Source organism: Colossoma macropomum, unplaced genomic scaffold (assembly GCF_904425465.1).
Source record: "Colossoma macropomum unplaced genomic scaffold, Colossoma_macropomum, whole genome shotgun sequence".
Taxonomy (NCBI): Eukaryota; Metazoa; Chordata; class Actinopteri; order Characiformes; family Serrasalmidae; genus Colossoma; species Colossoma macropomum.
In genome coordinates, this window is record NW_023494788.1 from 12,351,994 (window position 1) to 12,378,283 (window position 26,290).

The following is a 26,290-nucleotide window of genomic DNA, read 5'->3' on the forward strand; positions in this document are numbered from 1 at the left end:
AACAGCGATAATGCATTAAAATGTGCAGAAGTGTGTTGTCTATAGAACGTGTAGTTATTTTATTTATAAAATCAACAGAGCATGTAACTTGCCCTGGTACGATTGTATGTTCAGATATATGTAAGCTTATGTTTTGAAACTTTAACAATGTTTACATACACTGAAAAACAGGAAACGCTGGCTTTCCATGATGTGGGTCCTTTAATAGGTTAATAAGGCAGTTATAAACGTTGTAGGATGTGTGAAATGTGCAAATGTATACATCCTGCAGGTGTTTGTGGGGAATATCTCTTAGTCTAAATCTGGTTGGCACTGATGTGGAAGTAAAAGACAGGCAAAGCTTGCCGTAGAAATGAGTCATAGGCCTTGAGCTGTTTGAAGCAGCACCAGCAGTTTGACTCCCTGTAGAGACAGTGCTTAACGCTTTAGGAGTGGATTTGGTGGGCAGTCAGTCCATCGTGCCCATCACAGCCTGCACAATTTTCCCACGGCATCATGCCCTTATCTCCCGTGCTGTGTGGATTATCCATGAGCAGAAAGTGCGCATTTAGCCACACTGGAATAGTTAGCGCGTTTGGTAACAGTTTTGTAACAGTAAGTGAGTGCGGTCCGTATGCTGCCTCCAGGCGGCTGAACTTGGTCACTGCAAGCGAGCCAACCTGTATACCCCCCTCCTCTGACTTCTCGGATCTCATTCTCTAGAAGATGGCGGACTGCGTTTCCCTGTTAGATGAGGAGCTCTCTTCCTTTGTCTTCAATTACCTGACAGAAAACTCTGGAAGCCAGGTAAGGGATGCTCATTTTTCGTCAGGCCAGGGCTGCGGCCGTGCCACCCGGGCCGTGCTTTTGCGCGTTATCCCCCGTGTCTCGGCGCAGCGGCGCGAGTGTGGAGCTCGATGCTGGGACAGTCTCCGCTCCGTGCAGCCGGTGTCTTGAAGCCCTGACGTCTGGGCTTCACGTGGAGTTTGGAGGAATTGGCGGAAACCGTTTCGCCTTTGAGTTGCAGAGTGAATAATAATTCGTTTAGCCCTGCATTTTTAACGTAGTTAAAATGAGCCATTTTAGGCATTAGGAATGATTATGACGGCAAAACTTGGAAATGAGTGGATTTGCCAAAAAATCATAGGAATTGCCCGGCGAGTCTGACACGTGGGTGCTGGCCGCGTGAACTTGAACTTAAAGTGCGTTATGGCGAGAGATTGTGGGTCAAACGAATAGAAATATTAAATATGAAAACCAGACTTTGCAGAAAGGGCTTGTGTTTTCCCAGGTATTCACCAGGTACCCACATCAGCGATACTGGCTTATTGTTAAATCTGCATACCAGTGCAGGCTTCATATTCATCAGCGCATAAACATCACCTGTGACTAATACGTGAAGTTGAACAACTTTTGAGGGGGCTGATGGTCTGAGAGTGGGGACTGTACGTGGTGCTCTGAATGGGTCGCCATATGGGACTGGAAAAAGGTGAACCAACTGTAATTGATAATAATTTGTTTGCGTAACCGAAGAAGAGTTGCGTTTGCGTAACTGATGAGTTTGGTAACTGATGAGTTTGGTAACAGATTGAGTTTGGTAACAGTTTAAGGCGGCGTTGCTGTTACTTTCACTATAGGATCCTGGGTTGTGGACTGTGGGTAGTAGTGTAGTTTTATGAGCAGATTCGTCGTGCGGGATGGAATTTAAGCCTAAACAGGGAAATACTGCGCGGTTAAGCCTTCACTGTGTTTTTTTACTAGTAAAACCATGTTGGGGTGAGTCACGTGCTTAGCAATAGATATCACTAAAGGTGTTTTGGAATATTACAATATGTGTTTTGTTTAGTTACGTTAGTCACGTGCTTAGTAATGGATTTTACAGGAGGTGTTTTGATTCAAATCAGTCGGACCGTTGGAGTACAGTAGTGGCGCGCGCCCACTCGCAACGTGAGTGAGTGAGTGAATGAAATGTTGGCGGAAAGTTAGGGTTGACGTGTGACTGAACGCAGTGATGATGATGATGATGGTGGTGATAATGATGATAATGAAGCCGCGCAGCTTTACAGGAAGCGCGCTGTGCCGCCGCTCCGGTGCTGTGTGCTGGAGGTGATGAAGCTCAGGTGGCTTTATCTTATGTTCTCGCGTTCGTCGCGGGGGTTATTGGGTTGACCGCACCGTCTGGACTGTAATAGTACTCCATCCTCGTGACCGGAGCCCGAGCGCGCGCCGCTGCTGCAGTCATGTGCTCGCTGCCGCTCCACGTAGTAGCAGGAAGGGGGCGGGGCCGCTGACGCGCGCGCCCTCCTCCGGGCTGCAAGGGACTGCGCATGCGCAGAACGGAGCGCCTTACATCACGACTCATAATTCACCATTTACGCTGGAGAGAGCCAGAGAGAAGTGCTGCCTGCTACTCATAATAACAACTTCGACTGTTTTTTCTCTCTTAATCAGCTCCCTGATGGAATAATTAATACTGGCTAATCCAGAAGCCATCTAGATTGGGGTTTAAGCTAAACCAAACCCACGCACAAGCACTTAAGACTTGTTTTGCTGTAGGCTTGGATATAACGTGCTTGATAGTGTGGTATAGGAAGTTGGATCCAGGTATTAAGGCACATCATATAAACAGAAACTCTTTCTGCAGATGGTTGTTAGTCTGTTCTTTCGAAATAACCAAAAGTGCTCTAAATAGGTCAATCATCTGAGTAGGAAACACACTTAAAAAATGGCTTCATGGTTCAAGGCCTGTGTCCCATGTGACCTGACACACCAGCCATTACCAGGTTATGTCCGGATCCAGATTCGTACATGAACTGCTGTGTGTGTTTTGATGAAAGGACTGCAGAGAATCTGAGAGACGCAGATTTAGATGGACATTATACTGCACCAGCTCTCTCTCAGGCTTACTAGACACAGAGAGAGAGAGAGTTGTCGTGATATGCGGCACTGCAGTGCTATGTGTTCTGCGTCCGAGATACAGGCTGAGTCACCTGTCTTGACAGACACAGGCAAATGTATTTACACCTTAAAATGTTTCTACCCACACAGCTCAGTGTCACCCAGCATGGCCGCTGATAATTTTATGCTAATTCGCCACCATAAATATGCAGAGCCGACATGCTCTTTAAAGAAGGTTCAGACAATGGTCTCTGTGTATGCCTGTTTACTTAAGCGCTTCCACTTCTTATTTTCCTTCACAGTGGCTTTTAGCTGGAAAAATCAAAGCTGCTTCAATAAAACGGTGAAAGAGATGTGCATGCTTAAGATGCTGCATTCGATATGATGTCAGGAAGCTGGCTCATTATATCTAATTTCACTTTGATTTTCATTTTTAAGAAATCCAATATTCTTGAGTGTATTAATTTGTAAGGCGCCGATAATGAGTGCTGATATTGAGCACTTGGTCGCCCCTGGCACGTGGAATTTTATTTAGTTGGAATGCAGCTCGCAGGACTGCGCTTTTTTTCACCTCCTCCGTGGGTCTCCTATGGATTCACCCCAATTACTCTGTAGCATGTTCTCACCAAGAAGTTGCCTCTTTCCTTGGCGAGTGATTATTAGACTGGCTGCTTCCTCCATCAGTGCCTCAGAGGCATGTCATGCAGCTTTGAGGAGTGCCTCAGGGAATCTGAGCAGGCGTGTGTGAATGCACAATCATGGATCTGTATCCATTTCTGACTGCATGGGGGGAAACTGTGGACAGTGGGGGGATCAGATATCAATAATTAATACAAACTAATCCATTGGCAGCTGATTGCACAATTGGCTTCAAAGGTTAACCTTTGCTTTGAGTCCCCAGGTGTGCACCTCCAGGCAAGAGAGGAGTGAGAAACTTCCTCTTTGCATCATATGTTATGGGAATCCTTAAAGAGGATTAAAACTGATTCCTCAACATTTCTGCATAATTCAGAGTGGATTGATGTGAATGTAGGCATTTTATTTGCTATCCAAAATGACCATGAACATACATGTTTTTATATCTAATGTAAAATGATAAAATAATGGCAAATCTGAGAAAAATAACTTTTCATTGGGGACTATTTTGCCTTACAGCACCCTCTATGTACCCCTCCGCCATGATCATCTTTTAAGAAACACATTTTAGGCCAATATATTATCTCAAAATGATCATAATATAATGTCTCAGGCATCAGGCAGTGTATTTGTAACCATTTAATATAATTGCTTTCTGACTGAGTTTACTTTTAGATACATTAAATGCTTCAGATGTCTGGTTCCTATCACCACCTTTGTGAACAATTCTTACTTGTTATGCTTCTCTAGAATGGCACATTTCACATGAAACCGCTCTGATTGACTTTGTTTACATCTGAATGAGTTAATTCTGCACACGTTTTGAAACATTTGGAATTCCCCTTTAACACAATCTCAGAAATGATCTGAATATCTCTCAGCCTTTCAACATGTACTTTAGCATTCTTGAGCTTGTGTTAGTCACATTAGTATTCATGTAAGCTACACTCTTCTCAGTGAACGATGTATTAAGTCATGTGAGAGGCCATTTAGCCTATAATAGATGGCTAGTCCTCTACTGCTGGTCTGTTGACCTAGCCTTGGGTTGTGCCTTCATGAATATTTCTCATCTTTCTACAAATGGTCAGGTGCAGAGCAGAGCTTCTGTACTGTTTGTAAGGCAGGATGCAGTATTGATCTAAGTAACTTTGTTGTTTTGGAATTGTTTACAGCATTGTGAAGTTCCATACTGCTACTGTATGAGAAAGATATTGTTATTTTATTAGTAGTATGGATGCACAATGATATCAGCATCATATTGGTTTCAGTATGTAATGGCTTAAAATAACATTATTGGCATCAGAAAGATGTTTAGATTTCATGGATATTTCAAACCGGTATTCATTGTACTCTGAAAGAGCAGAATGTTTAGACAGTGCTGGGCCACTGCACTAAAATGTCATTCATTTTACTGCATTTGTAATAATGGACACGAATACTTGAGTACTTGGTTAACTGTTCAAAGTGCCTCGCCTGTATTCAAACAGTGAAACTGCTATTCGGCTACTTGTTCCATTTCATCAGAGGAAGATGGAGAAACGGACTAACAACACAATGAAACGCCACTTTAATGTTTTAACAAAGCTGTCAAATGTTCTGGTTTTGCTCGTGTTTGTGAGTAAGTGTGTCAGTTTTAACTCACATCTGAAGAGGCAGTGTACTTTACTCATCCACTACAAAAACAACTCATTTTCTCTGCTTTTTCTGAATAATAAAACATGTTGTCAAATGTATCCTCTGCTTGCTGCTCAACTTTGATGCGTCTGATTTGTTTATCCTCTGAACACCACAAAGTAGTACACCATTCTTTAATTTCGGCCAAAGTACTTTTTCTCACCCATGGTTAACCGGATATCCTTTCTAAAACTCTTGCATATACTGGAATATCAAAATTAGTTGGGATGCACATCCCTAATTTGTAACCCTGCAGAAATAAATGTTATATTTCTCCGTAATGCTAATTTGGCTGGATCTAATCCCAGTTTCTACATTTTATAAATGTTTGTTTATCTCGACGTTGGCCCACAATTTTCATATCAGTGCATGCCTATTAATCTAAATTTTTAATGATAATACAGCATCAGCGTGCTTGTGCTAATACAGCTGACCAGATTGAGCGCACTGAGTTGAACCTGCCTGAGGTTAGCCAGGCTGTTGAGGTCATTGTTTGCAGTGGTCATCATTTGCAAAACCAAACTGGCTTGGGACAGCAAATTTGCAATCTAAACAAGGTCACAGGTGTGTCATCCCCAGACAATTCAGCTCACCACCTGCTTATTATGTGAAATAAATGCACAAAATACACTTGCTGAGCACTTTATTAGGTACACCTACCTGATTTCTACACCCATTGTCCATTTTATCAGCTCCACTTACCATATAGGTGCACTTTGTAGTTCTACGATTACAGGCTGTATGTGTTTCTCTGCATACTTTGTTAGCCCCCTTTTACCCTGTTCTTGAATGGACCACCGCAGAGCAGATGTTATTTGGGTAGTTGATCATTCTCAGCACTGCAGTGACACTGACGTGGTGGTGGTGTGTTGGTGTGTGCAGTGCTGCCGGAGTTTTTAAACACCACAGTTTCAATGCTGGATACTTACTTACTGAATACTTACAGTAGTCCTCCAGCCAACAATATTCAGCTAACAGTGTCCTGTGAACACTGATGAAGGACTAGAAGATGACTAAAACAAACTATACAACAGCAGTTGTGCAACTGTCTCTGACTTTATATTTACAAGGTGGACCTGAGTGGACACAGTGTTTTAAAACCCCAGCAGCACTCCTGTGTCTGATCTACTTGTACCACCACCACCACGTCAATGTCACTGCGGTGCTGAGAATGATCCACCACCCAAATAAAATCTGTAGGTGGTCCTGTGGGGTCCTGATCATTGCTAAAACAGTATGCTAAAAACAGATGAACAATCTGTAATTGTAGAATTACGAAGTGTACATATATGTTAAGTGGAGCTGATAATAACTGAATATTATTATTGAGGATAGTAAAATGTTGTGTGAGTTAGCCAAATCTCAAATTGCAGTCAGTGTTAAAGTGGAATGTCTGGTCTGAGGTGGCCAGCCAGCCAAATCTGCACCAGAAAATTGCACACTGGTGCCACTGAAACAGTCTTGCATAACAAAATATGAGCCAAAGGTTGGCAGTTGAGGAGATATGAGGACTCCATGTGGGTATTGAAGAAAGGACTGTTCAACATTTACACACCTAATGTGGAGCGAGTAATGTCCAAACTCTGGTGTACCTGTAGTAGTCATGATGATAGTGTCTGCATTTGACTAGCACATGTGACCCCATTTGTTGAGAAAAGCATTCATTTCAGCTGGAGGCTGGTGGAAGACACAATCACCTAGTTGTGAAGCAGTTAAAGGTGGGAGGAAATTTCCGCATGTTTTGGATTAGTAGAGGAGCAGTGCAGCACACCCCGCCATGGTAATATAACATCAGGGGAGGGCAAGCTCAAACTGGTAAAGACTCGCATGAGACAAAAGAAACCTGTGAAATACTTCATTAAAACTCAAGTTCGAGGCGTTGTTTTAGTTGTGCCCTTGATACTATGGACTTTGAACTCTGTTCACCCTGTTTTGATCATCATGCTCAAAGAAATGCTATCTTTGATTGGTTAAAGGCAAATAAGACATTTGTCTGCGGATTTGTTTGCTAATGTTTTATGTATGGTTCTGTCAGTGCCGGATGTTAAAATAGCATACAGCTGTTGCCAAGAAGCATCTTGAAGCTAATCAGTCATGACATAGACGAATCTCAGATCAGCAATCAGCAGGATTATGTGAACCTAGAAAACTAACGGGCTATCTTTAGTGCAGAGCGTTGCTTTATATATTTTTCAAAGCTTCAGACGTAAATAGAACCTGGGTGCATTTTTTGTATGAATTATTATGCTCTCATGGCGGATGTCAGGCACATCCAGCAGCTACACCTGATATAGCACAATAGCTGGAACTCTGTTGAGAGGAGATGGGGAAGTGTTTATTAGTGGCCTGTCTTTTCCTGGTTTTATTTTCTCTATTTATGTTGTCCCATGGTTCTATCTATCGCCTATTTCTTTCATTACACAACAAACTGACCCATGGTGATCTCTTTAAAATACACTGCTATCATTACATTGCAGATAATTTAGGCCCAGTCCACTGTTGACTTTTTAGGGAGTGTTTCGAGCAGGCTCACACAACAGATCATGAACAAGAGGTTTCACACCCAGGGGAATGCGGCAGGAACAGGGAGTGAAGATCATGAGTTGCCAGATAAACATGTTGCTGTGGGCTACAGGGATTTAGTAAACGCTGCTACAGAGTTTATGGAAACTGGCAGCATTTATAAGGGCGCAGGCCACTACTCGCACCTTCTGGAAACTTTCCGTCCACCGCAAGGAGAGCAAGGGACGGCACAGGCGAGGGGACCCGCGCCTCTCGCAGCAACAAAGCACCACAGTGTTCCTCCACATGGTGTTCTAGTTTGGGAGAAATAACTAGAGATCTTTCAGTGGGTCACTTTCTCTCTCTCTCTCTCTCTCTCTCTCTCTCTCTCTCTCTGTGAACTCCTGACTTGCTGGGCCTCTTGCCATGCCCTGCAAAAAACTGTGTAATTCCATTATCTTCAGTGAGGTGGTCTGGCACGATAAAAGGTGTTCACCAGATCGGCACCATTACAGGTGAATGGAATCTCCTCTCTGCTTCACTGCCTTGGTGCCTGTGACCTAATTCAACAGTGAACTTTAGCTTGGCAGGCTTAGCTATTGGTAGCGTGACTACAGCTCTGCAGTTTGTCACTTTCTTAGCCAGTCAAGGCTGGCTTTACTCATACGGTACTCTCACTTTGAACCCAGTCTCAATTAAATAATACGGTAACGATGTGCATACAAATGGCTAAGGGGTGTGCAGGCAGGTGATCTGAATATATGTTACGAGCTCAGCCGGAGGGAAAGTGTCCGAAAGACAAGGAGTCCCAACGGTTTTAGTCAAGTCACGTAGCTCGTGTGAGATTCTAAAGTTACCTACAAATCCACCCACCTCATTGTATTTCTTACCCTGCTGCATTTCTCCCCCTCCACCTATAATTATGTTGCATACATGCTGTTCCATAACTTCAAAATATATGCTGACTGTGATGACATTGCCAAAATGTGTGAGCACCTCCTCCCTCTTACTCGAATCACTTACTATGTAAAAATAGGGTCACATGACCACGTTTCTTTCTGATTATAATGCTTAAAGCAGTGGTTTAACAGGATCCGGATGTGGAGCTTTGTGAACTGTAACATATCTTTTACTGGTACGGACTTGCAATTTCTGAATGATTCAGCATGTCTGGGTGTTTTTCCATTCACAAAGCACGCCAACTATGTAGTAACGAGTAGTTTTGTAACAGACCCTGAAGTACCACCCATATACACAGAAAGTTGTTGTTCATGCTGACGTGAGCACAGGGCAGTAAAATACATAGCGGGGACATTTCACAACACTGTTTTGGTTGTGATTTGGATCTTCAAACTCACTGAAGAGCGCATGATTAAAAAACAAACAACAGAAAAAAAACAGACTCTTATCCAGATTTTGGCTTATCTCGTTCTAGGTGATTTCACTTGCTCTGGTCAGGCATTTGAGTGATGAGAGAAGCAGCCTCTGAAAGAGGCATAACATTGACCATATAAAGACATATATCTCAGTTTGACCTGGAGCATTTATAAATAGCTTGATGGTTCTCAGACATCTATGGCAAATTCAGATTCCCCAATGCTGATGCGCAAGGAGAACCAGCTGATTTTTCAGCCACAGTGCGCTATCCCATGGCCTTAACAGTCCTTACCAGACCAGGAGAGTGAGCTAAACCCTCCAAGACAGGCTTTGGTTACAGTTGATGTTCTTTGCCACCAGGCAAAATTATAGCAATCACAAGAGAAAGTTCCGGAGTCAGTTTTATTCCTCGTCAAAGGCTTGAATTCTGCACACTCTACAGAATGTCTTTTTTTTCTCCCTTTCCCTGCATTACTCCTTTCATGTACTCTCTCAGCACTCCTTGTGCTTTTCAGTGGCTCCCGCATGCAGCTAGGCTGCACGTGACCCTATTTCTAGCCTCACTCTGCCTCTGAGAGGGCAGGAGGAATCTCATCGGGTTGTATTAGCATTTTCACTGCATACATTTGAATATTTGGCTTTCCCACATGATCACACAGACAGCATTTCATCGTCCTCTTCTGATAATTGATATCAAACTCAAGAGTTTGTACTTGCCAGAGTTTGAAATCGACATGCATTGTTAATGGGTAAAACCCAGTGGGAACGCAGCACTTTACATTAAGGTATTATTTATCTTCCTCGTGCAACTCTTGTCGCAGATATAGTGGACGTTTCGGGGATCAGTCTCCTCAGGCACACGCTTGTGAGGAAGACAAACATTGGTGGAGGTTCAGATAGGGATCCAACCTGGCTGTGATGGCTTATTGATTTCTTTGGGTGTATTTCTCTTGAGGTTATTTCGCAGAAGGAAAACAATTTGCACCCTGACATACTTTCTTGACAGTTCCCTGAAAATTTGTTTTCTGCTTTCGGTGGGTTACATTATTTCTAAAGAATAAAGCTGTTTTCGACATTCACACTTCTTGTGCTTCCCTGACAGGTGCTCTAAAAATGTGCTATAGTGGAATTCTCTGTCAGTTGGCTTGATAGAAAAGTTATACAGATCACATAAAACTCTTTCCCTTGAAGCGGAAATCACTCTCATAAATGCCTCTTAAGTCTGCCAACACGCTGGAATACAAGAGGCCGGTCACATGGTAATGACAGCCATGTGTTGCCAGCTTGTGTTGTGGTGTAAAATCCCGCCTACTTAGAAGTCAGGTCATGACGAATGTGAGGCTGGTCTTTCATGTGGAGAGCATGGTTTTGTTTTGGTGGTACCACCATAGAACTCCATGTTGATCTAGTGAAGGACCTCATAGTGGAGTGAAAGGCTTTAGGGGCGTCTCTTGCTGAAGGTTCATTAAGATGGAAGAAGCATACTCGAGTATTTGTGTCTTGCCAGTAGCTCAAGGTTAGCACAAAGGCTAAATAAAGACAGAATTGTTAGGACCTGGTGAATGGGTTTTGTAGAATGTTCTTGCTCTGCATGTCTCTACAGAGCAGTTAAAACTCTCGGACAATAGATAATATATTAACCAGCACCACTGATGACAGTTTCCTCCCTTTCTTAAGCTTAAGGAAATGAAATCCAGAGACAATGGTATTGCACGTTACAGTGAAGATAATGGCCTCGTCTCCATGACTTTGCCCTGGTGTGTCCTTTACACATAGCTGGACAGACAGGAAACCGTTATGAAAGGAAGTATAGGGGATAGTGGATGAGTAAGTCATTTTGTTCTCCACTAGCAAGCCTGCGACTTGCATAAGTGGTTCCCACATCCCGTGGCAAACACCCACTAATTCACACTGACAGAGGCCCTAAAGGTGTAAACTCCCACTCGCTTCCAGAAATACATGACTAGGCTGTGCTTGTGGCGACATACAGTGCTTACATCAAAGGAGGTTTTGAGTGGGACGGTTACAGGTAATTCTCAGCTCTGTGAGACCACTTTTCTCCAACCTGTATCATGTTCATTAGCATGTGAACCCTCACTGTATAGTTAAGTAACTGATTTTCTTGAATCCAAGGCACAGGGAATGCAGAGAATAGACATGCACGGATACATGGCTGTCAATGGAGGGTGCCTGAGGCATCCATTAGTGGAGTAGCTCTGCTGTTAGTGGCAGTGGAGTTACTTTGCCCCCTGTAGGCCTCTCTCCCTGCTCTGTACTGGGCCTGCCTGGAACAGGAGTTGCGTTCGGAGGACAGCCAGTGACACAGAAACCTCTAGCTGGGTCTGCTAATCTGCTGATGAGTGGGGTGAGAAGGGACAAAGATGGATTACCTGCCAGTGCCACTCTCTGATGTTTGGCCCAAAGTCCCAAAGGACTTTCACAACTCTGTGCAACTGTCCTCATCCTTGATATGAACATGGGAATCAGGCCACGCAGTTACTCAGTGCGCATGCTGTAAAAAGCTGCTCAAGGAATCAGGATTACATGGAAGTATTGGGTAAAATGGTCAGAACAGATGGAAATTTTCAGCCTTTTGGGTCATTCAGTTGAGACCCAGACAAATGATTGCTACAGTTCATGACCCAGATTGATTCTCTGGAGAAGACACACGCAGTGGGGTGTTCACCAATCAGGAGATCCTAGAGGTGCTCACTCTACAGCATGGGGATGCAAGGTCACTCATGAGATGGAGTGGTCGTGCTTCATGGCCATGTATTATTCAGAGAAGCCCAGCAAGGCACTTTTCGCCTGTAGGCAGCTAGATCCAGTTTTAACCTGATCTGTCTGAGATTTACAGCAGAACTGAAGCAGTTTTTACCTGCTTTCTTGGTTGTAAAGCAAAAAGATAGATGGAAACCAAAATCTGACTCAGGGTCAGCTTCATTGAAGGCCAGAATTAGCATTATTTGTCCATCTCTAGGACAGAAAAAGGACACTTTTCACATCTCCTGCCTGAATGAGGCAGGATTCATCAGAAAGGACAGGTGTTTCATAGCTGTTTACCTTTGTTTGGCAGATTATAATTTACATGCATTTGGCCCCCTCTCCCCATATAAAGACATAACCTGGTGTGATTGCATTTGAACACGGCGGGTATTGGGCTGACAGAACAGGGATTGTTTGTTTGTGGAAAACTCAAAGGAACATCCCCCTTTGATCTGACAGCTGTGAAGTTCAAAGTAGCCTTGCTTGTTCAGAGGAGCACATGTGCTTTTGTAGACCCAATTTGTGTCCTATCAGACAGCAGCTGCATTGATACGATACGCTGCTTATCGTCTATATTACTTTTTGTTCCAATGACTGAGGAAATATATTGTCAGATTGCACTTTTTCTTATACCCTGAAGAGGCTTGTGTAGCGATACACCAAGAAACTTAGCGGAAAGCTTCCGCTAATGCTCTTTGTCTCTGTTTGACTCAATCCAGCTTTTATTCCAAATATGGCTGCGCTGCTGTGTGAACTGTGTAGTCACGTGCCGCGCGACCACACAGATCTGTGACATGATTCTCATAGTTGCCGCTGCTTCAACAGGGTTATTCTACTGTGTAAACAAGTGTGCTGCGCTAATCTCTTCCCATCGTTTCTGTAGGGAGGAAAAGGAGCGCACATGGGAGCAGAGGGTTTTGAGTTTGACGCTCAAGCACATGATGCTTCTGCATGTTCCCTTTTTTCCTGTTTTGTTTATAAGTGACAAAAATATCCCTATCAGATTAAGATTTGCATTCTGCACCGTACCCTCTTCCTTCAATTTACAGAGCATTTAGTGAAGCTCTGTGGTTTTTTGTTGCCTGAGAGGATAATGACAGAGTGGAGGCCAAGTCAGGTAAACAGTAGTGTAATTCCTAACATTTCCTAACCCGGTGAGCAGCTAGGGCTTAAGCCCTAAGCGCTAGTTATCTGCTCACATTTGGTTAATCTTCCTTTACAACTGCTATTTTGACTGACTCCCACCTGCCCTTTCGGTGACTTTAAACAATAATACGAAACGGGTCATTTCAAAAACCACACTCTCTACCAGCCTCTGCCTTGATTTATGGCCGTATGCAAAAGTCATTTCACATATTTTGTTGATTTTCTGAGTGAAAATGAGTGAACACATCCTTTACAGGCGTCTGTATCTGCTAATTTTGTGGACAATTTCTATTTACTAACTATTTGCTAAGTTAAACATATTGGAAAAAAAACAAATTGTGTGTAATTATGTTTTATCCATATGTTAAATTCAACAAATAAACAGCAATTGTGCATAAAAATGTGCAGAAGTGTGTTCTCTGTACAGGATGTACTTTTCCTCACTTAGAACATCAACAAGACAATATCATTTGACCAGGGGCGCCCAACATTTTGCACACGACTGTATTTGATGCATTAATAATACATGTTTTGTCTACCTTGTCCTTGCAGCTAAATCACAGCAGGACTGCTGGAGTTAAATGTGAGTACTGCCGGCTCCGCAGGCTTAAATTTAACTGCTGATTTTGCTGTACATCTTTTAGCCCCAGTGGAAGTGTTTTTGTGTGGCAGAGTCGTTTAAGGTGAGTGGGACGACAGGCGGCCCTGTCTTCTCCACACTCCCCTCGGATGTGTCTGGCGTTGCAGGCAGTGCATCTCTATAATGAAAAGAGCCCAAATGTCAGGCACTTGGGCAAAAAAAGGAGCGAATGCAGCCACGATGGCTGTCAGATGCCTCCTGAAGCAGGCAGATTGTCAGCTGGCATCCCCGCTCCTCCCTTATCAGTCATCCCAGACGCCGCAGGCAGGAATCACTGTAGCCTAGGTTTGGAGTCTCGTGGCTGTAAGTCAGCCACACTAGCTCGGTGTAAATCTTCAGCGGATTTGTTTACATGTTGACCGAGTGTCCGACCGCCGGAGGATTGTGGTACACCACTGTGGGAAGCACAGGGTCTGCTGTTGTATGGGTGTTGGGCAGGTAGTGCTTTAGCAGATTTTGGTTGATGTCTGCGCTGGTGAGGGAGGTGAGGGATGGGTCGGTAGAGTGGTGATGATGTGTCACAGAGGCAGTGTGTATGTCTGCCTCTCAAGGACGTCCCTGCACTGATTACATTGGCAAAAGCTCCAGACGGAGACTGGCCATCGGCTAGTGGCTCCCTCGAAGCTGTTTGATGTTTGCAATTTTCGGGCAGCACACCAGCACAGGGGGGTGTACCGTTTGGACCATTTCTCGCATGTCAATTTGAAATGCAGTCCTAGCGAGTGGGTAGCCAGCATGTGTACGAGGGCTCACGTGACTGAGGCTTCTGAGTTGTGCGGAGGCAAGGATAACAGACATGTGATCGTTTCCCACGCAGAGACAGGGGAAGCTGCATAATCATGAGCAGAAACCGAGCCTGAAGACTTAGTTCACGGAGAACGAAATGTTAGTAATTACAGCTCTTGGCTAATAAGTACTGATTTGAGACAGACACTGGGATCCCCAAAACGGCAGTTATGGATTGGGAGGGATTAGCCATTGTGTGAGTGACAAGGCTTGTTGCAGCCAGGGAGTGGGTGGTTGGGCAGAATTATGGCTCATGCTGCCTGTCAATGGAACAGACCTTGACAGTCATAAAAAGGAAGCACGCGGGAAGAGGGAACGGCATCTGCCGTGACCTCGCAACACTCTCCAAAGATGGCTCCCCTTGGATTTATAACACCCCGGGCACTCACGCTCATTGCTGTTTGTGTGTGTGTGTGGGAGAAGGGGAGCGAGAGTGTTTGTGTATGCACTCTGCTCCACCGTTATCTACAGTACGTTTGCCTGTCTGAAGAGCCCTAATACGGACCTTTGTGTTTTGGAGATCAGAAAGTGCAGACGACACTATGGCGCAGAATTTATTGCTGCAGTTTCTGACTTTGAAGATATCCATACAACACAGGCAAAGTCCCTCAGGGCATGAATAAACTGAGGCTAGAAAGTGAAAGCAAGTAATAAATAGCTGAATAATTGGCACATGTGAATGATTTTTCAAATACATGGTCTTTGTCACAGTTTTAAATTCTACAAATAGAGCAACGCTACATTAGGCAAGTTCGTGTACTACATTTGCCCTTGATATAACAAGCATGGAGCGGTCATTTCCCACTAAGACATTTGATAAGAGCATGCTAAAGGTTGGTACTGTGGATTGGATGAGGGTCTTTCTGTGCTTACAGCAGGCAAAGCCTTCACTTAAGTCACTCAATTCCAGCTCGGGGACAGGCAAAGGCATGGCCTTTACCCCTGGCTTTTGGGGGAGGCGGTCATGAATAGAAAGGTATGAAATAGCACTGGAGCGGGACGAGGATATCTGTTTGCCTGAAGGCTTGGAAGAGCACTTCAGCTAATTAATTGCATCAGTAACAAAAAGATAACTGCAATAGAGTAATCAGGGCTAATGAGTGGTCATAGTTACACAGAGGAATGAATTAAATTTGACTTTAAGATAAATAATTCATGAAACTAATATTTTAAGTTGCTTTATCATTTATGTACATGGCAATTAGAGAGTCATTATGCATGGTGTAGCTGAAGTTCAGACTTTGACAACGAGCTGAAAGGCTTTTTTCTGTTACTTTGAATGCCTTCGAGGGCTGTCTGAGCATTTTCAATCCATTCTTCTAAGTCAAGTAATACAGTGTTTCAGGTGAACCTTTATGTGGATATTAATCAGATTTTCAGTGGCGTGTGGAGGAGGTGATGGAAAGCGTATTAAATGTACAGAATCACAGGGTATAACAGTCAGAACTGAAGTGTTTGATTATGTTTCAAACTGTGGGCTAAAATGAGTATTAAAAATGAGTATTTTAGCTATACTATTTACATATATTTACATAATTACGCAACGAATTACATAGTTAGGGAATTAGGGAAGAGTGGGACATAACACATTTTATTTTTTGCTGAATAATTTTACAAATATTTGAGCAAGATTAATTATTTTTGTACAAGGAGCCTACACTTCTCTGCAACAATTGAAACCTTAAACTTTGTTTCTAGCACATACCATTAATGAACAGTTCAGAAAGAGGGCAAATGTTACTTAATGCTAATGAAACTTAGCCCTGGGGCAGGATTTAGTGTAACACACTGAGGGGCTGATTGTAACAGTCTGGTAAATAAGTTACACACAGTTCAGTATAATTTTGTGTTGTTTGTACTGTACAAATTGATAAAAATACATAAATATCATCAGTGAAAAGAGGCTGTGGCAAATGTGGCACGTTTTTACGTCTTCTACTACTAAGTATCAGCTCGATAACATTGAAATGTAATTTATTCACATGACATTGGCTCATTTTATTCACATAACATCATTACATTTTGATGAATCTTTGCTTAAAAGCATCCAAAAATGGGAGACTGTATTTATAATTTATTTGGGGGACTTCTGTCATTGTTTATTTGTGGAGTCTTAGTTATAATGATTCCCATCGTGTGAAGGCTGTACTTTGGCCTGTATAGCATGCTATGAATTTTTTACAGTCTTCAAAATAGTGCCATATTTGGCATGAAGAGAATAATGAATGTAATATATGTTTGAATTCTGTGAGTTATGCATACAGTTCAGCAATCACAACAGTCTTCAGGGTGAACTTTGAGAAATATTTGTCTGATTGCTGTCAAAATTCGCCAGTGATGTTGCTATTGGAGTACAGGAAGGTGACCAAAACTTCGAAATAAATATGCTATTGTTTGAACGTTTTGAACATGCACTTTCAACAGACTTTCTCCACTTGTTTCAATGAGCTATGAGTGACAAAAAATATCAAATTACAACATGTTTTCGTTATCGCTGGCAATAACTGCGATTTCTAAGTAAAGAAAAGGTGATACATCTGCAGGATTCCCAAACAGCGAATCTGGGTCATGCAGTTGTACGAGGCCTTGTGGGACGAGGACCACTTTCTTAGCTTTTCAGTCACCTTGAGGAGGAATGGCGGTGCAGCTTTGTATGGCGACTCTCATCAGTGTTTGAGCTGAGGTGTGCTGTGCCCTTGCCACCTTGTGCACGTCAGCAGATTTTGGCTGGGGTAGCGGTTCAGTCCTACAGTGAGCCTGAAGCCTCTGTGAGGCAGGTGTACGTCTGAGGGTGCCATGGGAAATAGCTGCCTGTTAAACACGTTCTCCACATATAGGCACATGGCTGTGGCTGTGATACAGAGGCAAGAAAGGAGGATGGGAACAGTGAGTTAGTGCTGCTGAAGAGGGAGGAAAGGCCAGGCAGCAGGAGCAGTGAGCTGTGAAAGAACAAACGTGATGCACCTTCCAATGGTACTCAGCTGCACTCAGAGACTGCACTCTAGTTTAAAAGAGGAAAAAAAACAAGCACCATTTCTTTTTCTCTCCATCTCTTAGGCCCTCGCCCCTCATCCTTTAAGATGGCAGAATTTTTGCAGTGTGCGTTTGTGTGTTTTTCTCACTGTCCTGCCGTTCATCTCTCTCTCTCTCTCTCTCTCTATCACACTTTCTCTTTCGCTTGGTTGGCGCTTCAGTCACGTGCACGGGTCGGCTGAGGACATGGGTGCAGTCTTGAGCCTTTTTTTGCTTTGCTGAAATTATTCAAGGTGACAGTCAAAAGATGCAGCGTTTGTTTGACTGCTGAAGCAAGCAGCGCTTCTCCATGCCACAGTCCAGTTGGTCTGGCGGTGGTCAAACAGTGTATGAAGCGTGTTTCACAGACCCTATGCCCATCTGCCAATTTGAGAAGAGACACTACAGAACAGATTTCAGCCTTACAGGCCAAAAGAAGTGTAATGGTTTCCTGAGTTACCACAGCAGTGCATTAATAGTGCCCTGACGTTTGCGTATTTCCTTAGCAACCCCGCTAACATTCTTAATGAATTAAACTCACATGATTAAGAGGTACGCGTTGTTGGTAGCTCATGTGTAATTATTTTATGCTCAGTTGGCCACACTCTTAATCTTTATTCACTGACTCTGTAAATCTGTCATCAGGCTTGGCGTGGGGTTCCAGTTTCTCAGCAACAACCAAAAGCATTTCTATAGCTGCCTGCACAAAACCTCATTGAAAAACTGTCAGACAATGAATGGTCAAGGTGCTTTGGCGAGTTGAGGGTGTTCCACATAGGAGGTCTTAGTTACACTTCACACTACAGTACAGCCAGACTATCCAGATTGAAAGGCTGCCAAAGAAGCTCGAAGCCCACGATTAAAGCCAATTACAAGTTTTTCTCTCCTTGTCTCTGTATTATTGTTGAGCGGTGTTCAGTGGAGTTAGAGTCACAGATAAACAGGTCGCTCCTGTATTTTCGCATTGCTCACTGGACACGAGCGTAATGAACTAGTCAGAGAACAACTCCGCAGGAGAGAGTGAAGCTAATGATTCACACCACATCTAATTAAATCTCTGCTATGATGAATGGAAGATATTTGCCGGTCTTGTTTTCATTTTACAGCTTAGCCGTACATTAGTGCTGCATTAGAAGTCCTGAGAGGTGCCTTCATTGTGTGAACGTGGTGCATCACTGATCCTAAGGGGCACTGTGCTCTAATAATGATTTTGTGGGGGCTCAAACCTGAAAACCTTACTGTGTGTTTGTGTTTCCATTAATGCGGTTTTTATAAACAGCCAGCCTTGACTGACAGGATGAAATGGTTTTGTTAGTGTTTTGTTATTGAAGATGTAGCAGGCTGGCCTGAGTGTCGTCAACAATCCAGTGTACTTCATTTAGAAGTGCACTAAATCCTGAACTGAGGTGGTACATGGAATGTGGTAGGGATCAGTTATTTCTCATAAATATTAAACTTTAGCAAAACGCTAAAACATATGTTAGATGCATATAATCAGCGTAAGCTTTCTCTGAACCACTTCAGTTACTTAGCAGTTGCTTGTAGTTGCTAAGGGTTCAAGAAACAGTTTTAAATGAATTGAAACATGCAGCCATTCCCCTGCTGTTCCAGTCTTTATTATTAATGGGTGCTACTAGAGTATGAGATGACATTAATTCGATCCTTCCCGGAACAGACTTAAAAATGTAGTTGAGTAGTTTGGGGCAGTTGAGGGCAGGTGCTCCTTCTCAAGTGCTGCAACTGATCTCAGGACCATGCAGAGAGATTTGGGGAGTTACCCTGTTACCCTGCATGTCCCATGATGGAGCTCCTGATATTTGCACCAAAAAGGCCTGACCTTTCAGGGAGTGCGGAGGGTGCTGGGATTTACCCCACAGGTAGTCCTGGGACGTGGGACACACATCCGATCTTCACCAACCCACACGGAGGAGACCGAACAGGTGGCAAACCAACAGTCTAACGTCTACGTGATGCAGAGTGGCTTTTGATGCACAAGGCTTAATCTAAGCCTCAAAAGCTATTGGTACTTATTAACGTTGTTATTGTGGTTGTTGTTAGGTTTAAATGCTCTAGAGACTCATTAAAGAGGTTGTTTAATGAGAAAACTGGGATAGCCAAATGTGACTGATAGAACTGGTGAATAATAACCGCTATCAATAGCAGTAATGAAATGAATGAAAATGACAGACCCCACACTGTAGGCCTAAATGCCTCCAGAAATGCAGCAGTGCATGCACAGGAACAGGATTTGTCTTGGTCAGATGCCAAGAGGGGAATTAATAACAATTTGTCAAAAAGAACAGTTTATTCCCTTGAAATGATTGTGGCTTTGAACTGCCATGGTTGAACAGGCTGAGTGTAAATGCTCTGAGGAGTGTCTGATCACACTCTGCTTACTGGGCAGCTTGGATCTCTAGGAATGGGAGTAGACTGTTTCAGTGTCCAGCGTCTGCTGCAGCTTTGGTAAATATAAGGGATGCAAATAAATCTTAGCATTGTCTGCGGCTGCCTGTGCTCTGAGAGAAGAGTGTTTGCTACATCTTTTAACTGACCTTTGGGCCTTCCAGTAACAGTGAAGGTAAAATGTGGCAAAGTAGACAATTTCATCTTTAGTCATGCTCAGTTTTTATTTTAAATTCAAGAAATGGAGTTACTATATATGTACCGAATAGGAAGTTGAAGGTAGTGAATGGGGTCTGAGATTTTCTTTCATTTGGCAACACTTCTTCTCAACAGAACAAAGATGTCAGGTTAACAGACCTGTGTAGCATTTTAGATCATGCTGTGTAAAAGAAAGGAATGTACAAATGGATTTGAGGTGGCTTTAAGAAAGCGATTAGCCTTGCACCACCAAGGGGGGTCTCGGTTGGAGAAATGTGTCATTTCACCTTGTGCAACAAAAATGGGAAGGAGCCACTGATACTCCTATGGGCTAATTCCCAGCAATGCAGCAACTCTGCCATGACCTTCAGTTCCCTCCAACTGTCTAGGCTTTGCGCTCAGCACATGGTCTAAGCTGCTGCGATGTCCTTGACATGACAGCTCCCTCCATAGCCTGGGTGGGAAACTGACGTGGAAAAGAAATCGCCCCTACCTTAATTAGTCCTAATGACCTTAACCAATGGCTTATCCTGGCAGGATTCATTAAGAGCCAAATACAGGTTGTTGTGACTGCTCACCCTTTCCAAATGGCTGACAAATGGCTGGCATCGCTGCCATTCTGAGCAGGGTAAGCTCTCTTTAAATAACATAGGACACTAAAACTGTTGGTGGCCATGATATTTGAACCTAATCATTACTGGAGAAGAAGAAGAGTCCTAGCACAAAAAAGGGGCTGATAAATATGGGCTTCTAGACAAAGCGGGAAATGAAGGGTGTGAAAAGGCCAGGAAACTCTACTCGACTTGGTTACATTTTATGTTGAAACGCCCTACAGTTACACTCTCCACAGCAATGGCTTGAAGATGAGGCCTGGCAGATGGCACTGCCTTCTGTTTGAACATTAGGAATTCAGGGTGAGTCATCTCCCTGCTTCAGAGCTCACCCAGAAAGCCAGAACCGTCCCGTGGACCACTCACGATTTGCCCCAAGACCTAAAACAGTGCTGACTCAGAAATATCACTCAAGCTTGTGATAAACGTTGGGTCTTTATGGAGCAGAGATAGATATTCAGGGTAAAGGCTACGTTTCTTCATCAAATGCACGAGGAGAGGTGTCTGTGACATTACTCTTGGCAGGGGATGGAGAGATTTTCACAAGCTATTCTGAACTCTTCCAGGGGTCATGTGTTAGGGGCACTGCAACATTTTGACCTGTCTTGTAATTTGAAGCAATCTTCTGAAATACGAATTCCATATTCAAAACTCCTGGAGCACTTCTTCCATGCTTGGCTCTCAGAGATCACTATACTATGCAAGAAGTGTCAAAATAGCCTGTGTGTTACATGTTCATAGACACAGTTGTATGTTTTATTTGCAGTCGTGGCATGTGGCACGGCTAGTATTTTAGTATCCGCAGTTCTAAATGTCTCCTGCAGTAAACCGCTGCCACTCAACTTTGCATGAAACTTGAACAGCTGTGTCCGAGTGCTGTCCTTTCAACCTTTCTCTAAGCAAAGGTCAGTTCGGCACTTCAGCTGATTCTCGTGTTTCAAAACAAACCCTGTTCTCTCAAAGCACCCCTAAAATAGAAACGGGAATATTGTGTGCCTCGATTTCTTGGCTACTGTTGAATAACCAGAGAACCTTAAGTTGAAGACAAATGATGGTGGCCTTGACTCTGTGCATGACTGTTTTTCTTATGGCAAATCCCTCACTTTCTGGCATTCCCTCATCTAAAATATCCTCAGAGAAGAGTTTAGCGTGACTGCAACTGGTTACTAATGTTCACGGCACTGTAGCATTCCCCTTAGGGATGACTGGATTCAAACCATAATACCACTGCAGTAGAGGTTTTTGCCATATATAGACAACAGTTTATGTTCTGTTTGAATAGGCAAGTCTAAGGAAGAATTAGACTGAGAATTAGAGCTTAACTCTTTCTGATGGACAGGCTTTAGCGGAGACCCATGAGAAAGTGCTTCTGTCCATGACCTATGGTCCCCCTTTTGACATCGCATGCAGGTTGATGTAGTCTATAAACACTTGGCATTTATATATAGTAACTGCTCTTAATACTCATCATATCAAGGAATGCATGACCTACAGGGCTCTGTAGAGGTTAGGCTCTGTTTATTGCAGGAAGTTTGGAGGCTCTACTGACCCCTTGTGGTAATCTTTGACTATAGAAGGGGCGGTTAAGGCTGATAAACTCCGGACACCGTGACCTGGGCAACAGATGGAAATTGGGGTCTCTAATCCAACTGCCCCGATCTTACACTGCCTGGGCCGCAAAAATTATGAGTAGTCAGCTGCTGTCATTGTCCCTGCCAGTCTCTATAAGACACAACACTGTAGTTTTTTCTTGCTTTATTCTTGGTTCTTTATGCTGGGCTGAGCATATGCTGTACCCACCTCCAACCCCATCTGAGGATGCTAGGATGTGGCTCATAGAGCACAGCACAAGGACACTGCACCCTCAGGTGTATTTTATTCTCAGCTCGCTGGAGAGTGGTCATTTCAGAAAAAACAGTGCCTTCTGCCTGACCGCTTAAGGGGAGCCAGTAACAAAAGCGTTTTGATTTAATTACTGCCATCCTTGTTGTCAAAGAGCGAGCGGGCAGACAGACACTGAATCCAGCATGTGAATTAGACCAAGCTGGGCTGATGCCATCTTCCTTGGCTGTTGTGACTTGGGATCTGTTTGCAGTCACTCCAATGTGACGCAGCTCATTTCACTTCCTGGGCCATCTATCCACTGTAACTTCTTCCATCAGGCAGAGCAGAACTTGTTCCTTCCAGCCAGAACAGTCTGTGGATGTAATACGAACGACTCAGCCACTAATTTAGCCAGATGAGTTCCCTGCTACAGTTTTGCCACATTTAAATTTCTCGCTTTGATTCATCATAACATTACTCACAATTTTAGATTGGTGCAGCTGAGGCGTTCTTCTCAGACCGTTTGAGTCTCCTTAGAGACGGCAGCCTTGTTTCTGCCCGGAGACAGCGCCTGCGTTGTCCTGCAACTCCCCCTCCACTGTAGTCGTGACTGCAGCAGGTACAATTACCTCAGCACCTCCTAGGAGCTGCGGGCCCCCAATAGTGATAATGTGGGACTTGGGCTGCAGCTTGTGCGCCAGAACGGCCACATTGTGCTGCAGGGTTGTGCAAGAAGCATGTGACGTGCAGAGGCCAGCCAGCAATCTTACATGGGGCTCTGAAACTGGAGAAGTGCTCTAGTGCTGCTCCGCTGAAACAGATCTGGCCTGGGAAGCTCAGGAGTGCTGACAACCTTTTGGATCTCCCGCTGATTCTTCATCTCCTGTGTCTTTAAGTAATCTGCAGGCCAACACTGACTGCCGGCGCTTGGTCTTATTTCTGTACTCTCATGTGCTTGCTGCTGCCTGCATATTCCGTTTCCTTATCCCAGTGACCTTGGGATGCTGTGTTTCAAAATGACCGAATGCGCTATTTAAAGCACTGAAAGGATTCTTGTTAGTAATAGCACTTAAAGCCACACTATGTAAGATGTGGGGATTTGGAGACCTCTCTGGTGGCAATGTGTAATTGCACACAATGTGCAGAAGTACATTTGGTAATATTAGTTGTGCTTCGGACCCTCCCTGGACAGATTAGTCTGATGATTACGAGTGACTCAGTAAGGCTACTTTTTTCAGTTTTAGCCAAAAAAATCTTACATAGTGCAGCTTTAAAACAGAAATAGAATACTACAACCTCTGTTGTTCCTTTAGACGTTTACTGCAGTAGACCTGTTAGATAACTGAAACTACTCTTGGTGGCGATTTAAAAATAGTGTTCACACGTGATGCATTTCATAGCACAGCAGCAAGCTGTCTGACACTGTTGCCCTGATCTTTTTTATCCACAGCTCACTATGCCAACAAACAAGAATGGCATTTTGCCTGTAATTGGTTCTCAGAAAAAGACAAGAAAACACACTTTTCTGCTCATTGTTGTCTTTTCTGCGGTGCTGCCTTCGTCATCTTGTTAGCTAACATGTCTGGCTTGCTCTTTGGCTGGTTCTGTGGACAGATTTGGCCCATGAAGGAGATTGATAGGCCTTGACAGACTGCTTCTTAGATATGATGAGAACCAAGCCCTTGACGAGCGTGAGGGGAATTATGAATTAATAACAGTTGCTGACATTCTTTTCCCATCTAATATATACTCCTCAAGTGACCTTTAGTATTAACACCTCTCCTAGAAATCTTCTCTCAGAATAAATATTTAACACATTGAAAAGGAGGATCTGTGTGAGAGAGATCACTCCTATTGACAGGGTCCACAACAAAAGGAGTTATTTTTAGATAAGCAGGCATAATCCTAAATTAATTAGACGTAAGGGCAGTGGAGGTAATGCCAGTGAGATTGCATGTTATGCATTTAAGAACATCCTCTGGGGATTTACCCTCAGCACTTCCCTGAATGCTCCATGCATTAGGGGCCTGTAGAAAGAAGGCTGCTTGCTTTTTCGCTGTAGCCTCATGACTGGATTGCTGATGCATTGCTGTTTTCTTTCTCCAAAGGACTTTGGCGACTTCTCCAGTTGTCTGTTATCTAGTGATGTCTTTCTCATGATCTTCACACCTCAAAAGATAACGTAATGACTCCTAATTAATTAGATATTATCAGTATATGACTAATGTCGCCTGGTCTCTGAGCTGATATATGAGATAGGTGAAAGCTGGAGTGTTTATTAGGCCTGCATAGAGACCAAACGGACAGGGCTATGGGTTTTCGCTGAACTGAAAGGCCGTCTGGGCTTGAACATTGTAAAGATGTAATAACTTCAGCTAAGTCAAAATTGAGGTCGCAACACCTTCACTGGACTTGTCTCCAGATTTTACAATGAGTCATGTCGGGGGGGTTGGCGTTAATCTCTGCAGTAACTTAATAAAAGGCACTTCACTGTGGCCCTTCATAGCCCCTCTCTCAAACTTTTGCTACGGCTGAAAACCTACTTTCCTGTGAAGCTGGATTCTGTTCTCATTAACCTTTGTAATCTTTAGACTGGCCTTCATTATTTCGCTAAATCTTGTTATCCACTTAAAAACATGTCTGAAGTGTCTGTAGATTGTCAAATTTGTTTAAAATAATTAGACTGCAGTAAGGACTATCATGCCTTAGACATGCGACAGGAAGGATGTAGTGATTGCGGTTGTGTAGAGCTTAGAAGCAGAGAATGGAATAAAATAGAGCCAAATTGGTTCGCTTCCAGCTCTTGGCTCAGGATGCCTCACTGACTGTGTCCTCTTGGGAGTCAGATCAGTAAAGAGCGTTCCCTCGTACCAGATCAGTGGTTGAATTACTAGTTAATCAGAATCGTAAGGAGACTTTGGGGATTTAAAATTCATGAATGAATGTGGAGATGGCCACTCATTCTAATCCATTCCTCTTTATTCTGCAGCCTGCGTTCTCTTTTTCTTGTCCAAATGTGAGGTCTTGAGTGACTTCTATCGTCTGTCAAAGGTCCTTTTTCTAAGAGATGAATCCTTTCTAATCAGATCCTATTACCGTCCTGGTATATTTGAGGGCACTAGGGCTCGGCCATCGTCCATCTTGACACCCTCCCTCCCGTGCCCCCTCAAGCCACAGTTCATGTCCTTCACTCATACTCAGTACGCTTCTCAACCTGGAAGATGCAGACTTAGTTTGACTGCTAATCTGACAACAATTAAGCAGGATTAAAACTGGACTTCTTAGATCTCACATGCCAGATTTGTCAACATTGATACTGAAATGTCTTTCAGAGTCTCTCTCTCTCAATCAACAGCACTACTCAGGAAGTATTTGAGAGTTGGAAGAAGGTTAGAGAGTTAGATTTGGTGTGGTAGACATCTGTTTCTTATAGTATTATGACAGTCTGTGGGGCTGAATGATCTGCGCCATGGGGTGAACCGAGGTCAGTAAAGGCAACCAGCCCAAACACCACTGAGTTGCCCTAATCCATTTGCAATCTCCACAATCTTGTAGAACAGGTGAACAATGGAAGTCAGCAGTCCTGAATAAAGACAAATATAAGGAGGAAAGACAAGGATTTGACAAGTTAACTGTTTAGCTGCAACACATGGATCTGAATCACTGTGCCAAAAATTGCAGAACTGTTTTTTCCTGGAATGTTTGGAAATGTACTACTTTGGAACTGCCTGACTAGGTCAATATGTTCAATAGTAGACATATTTGAAAGGGAGATTAAAAGTAGTGTGATGGCCTGTCAGTATCTGGTTTGGATAGAAGGGATCTCAAAGAAGCCAGC

General features: G+C 43.5%; 1 protein-coding gene across 3 annotated transcripts in view; it reads left to right on the top strand.

The window, feature by feature from the left end:
• Nucleotides 1–694: 694 nt before the first annotated feature.
• Nucleotides 695–26,290, top strand: part of ppargc1b (peroxisome proliferator-activated receptor gamma, coactivator 1 beta) — a 49,483-nt gene continuing 23,887 nt past the window's right edge. For 2 of the 3 annotated variants that reach the window (XM_036568493.1, XM_036568494.1), the window contains exon 1: nt 695–786. In XM_036568493.1, the coding sequence (XP_036424386.1) occupies nt 706–786 (81 nt within the window). In that variant the 5' untranslated portion in view covers nt 695–705. Of the gene's footprint in view, nt 787–1,031; nt 1,469–26,290 lie in introns of those variants that run through there. The other variant, XM_036568495.1, reaches the window with a different exon arrangement.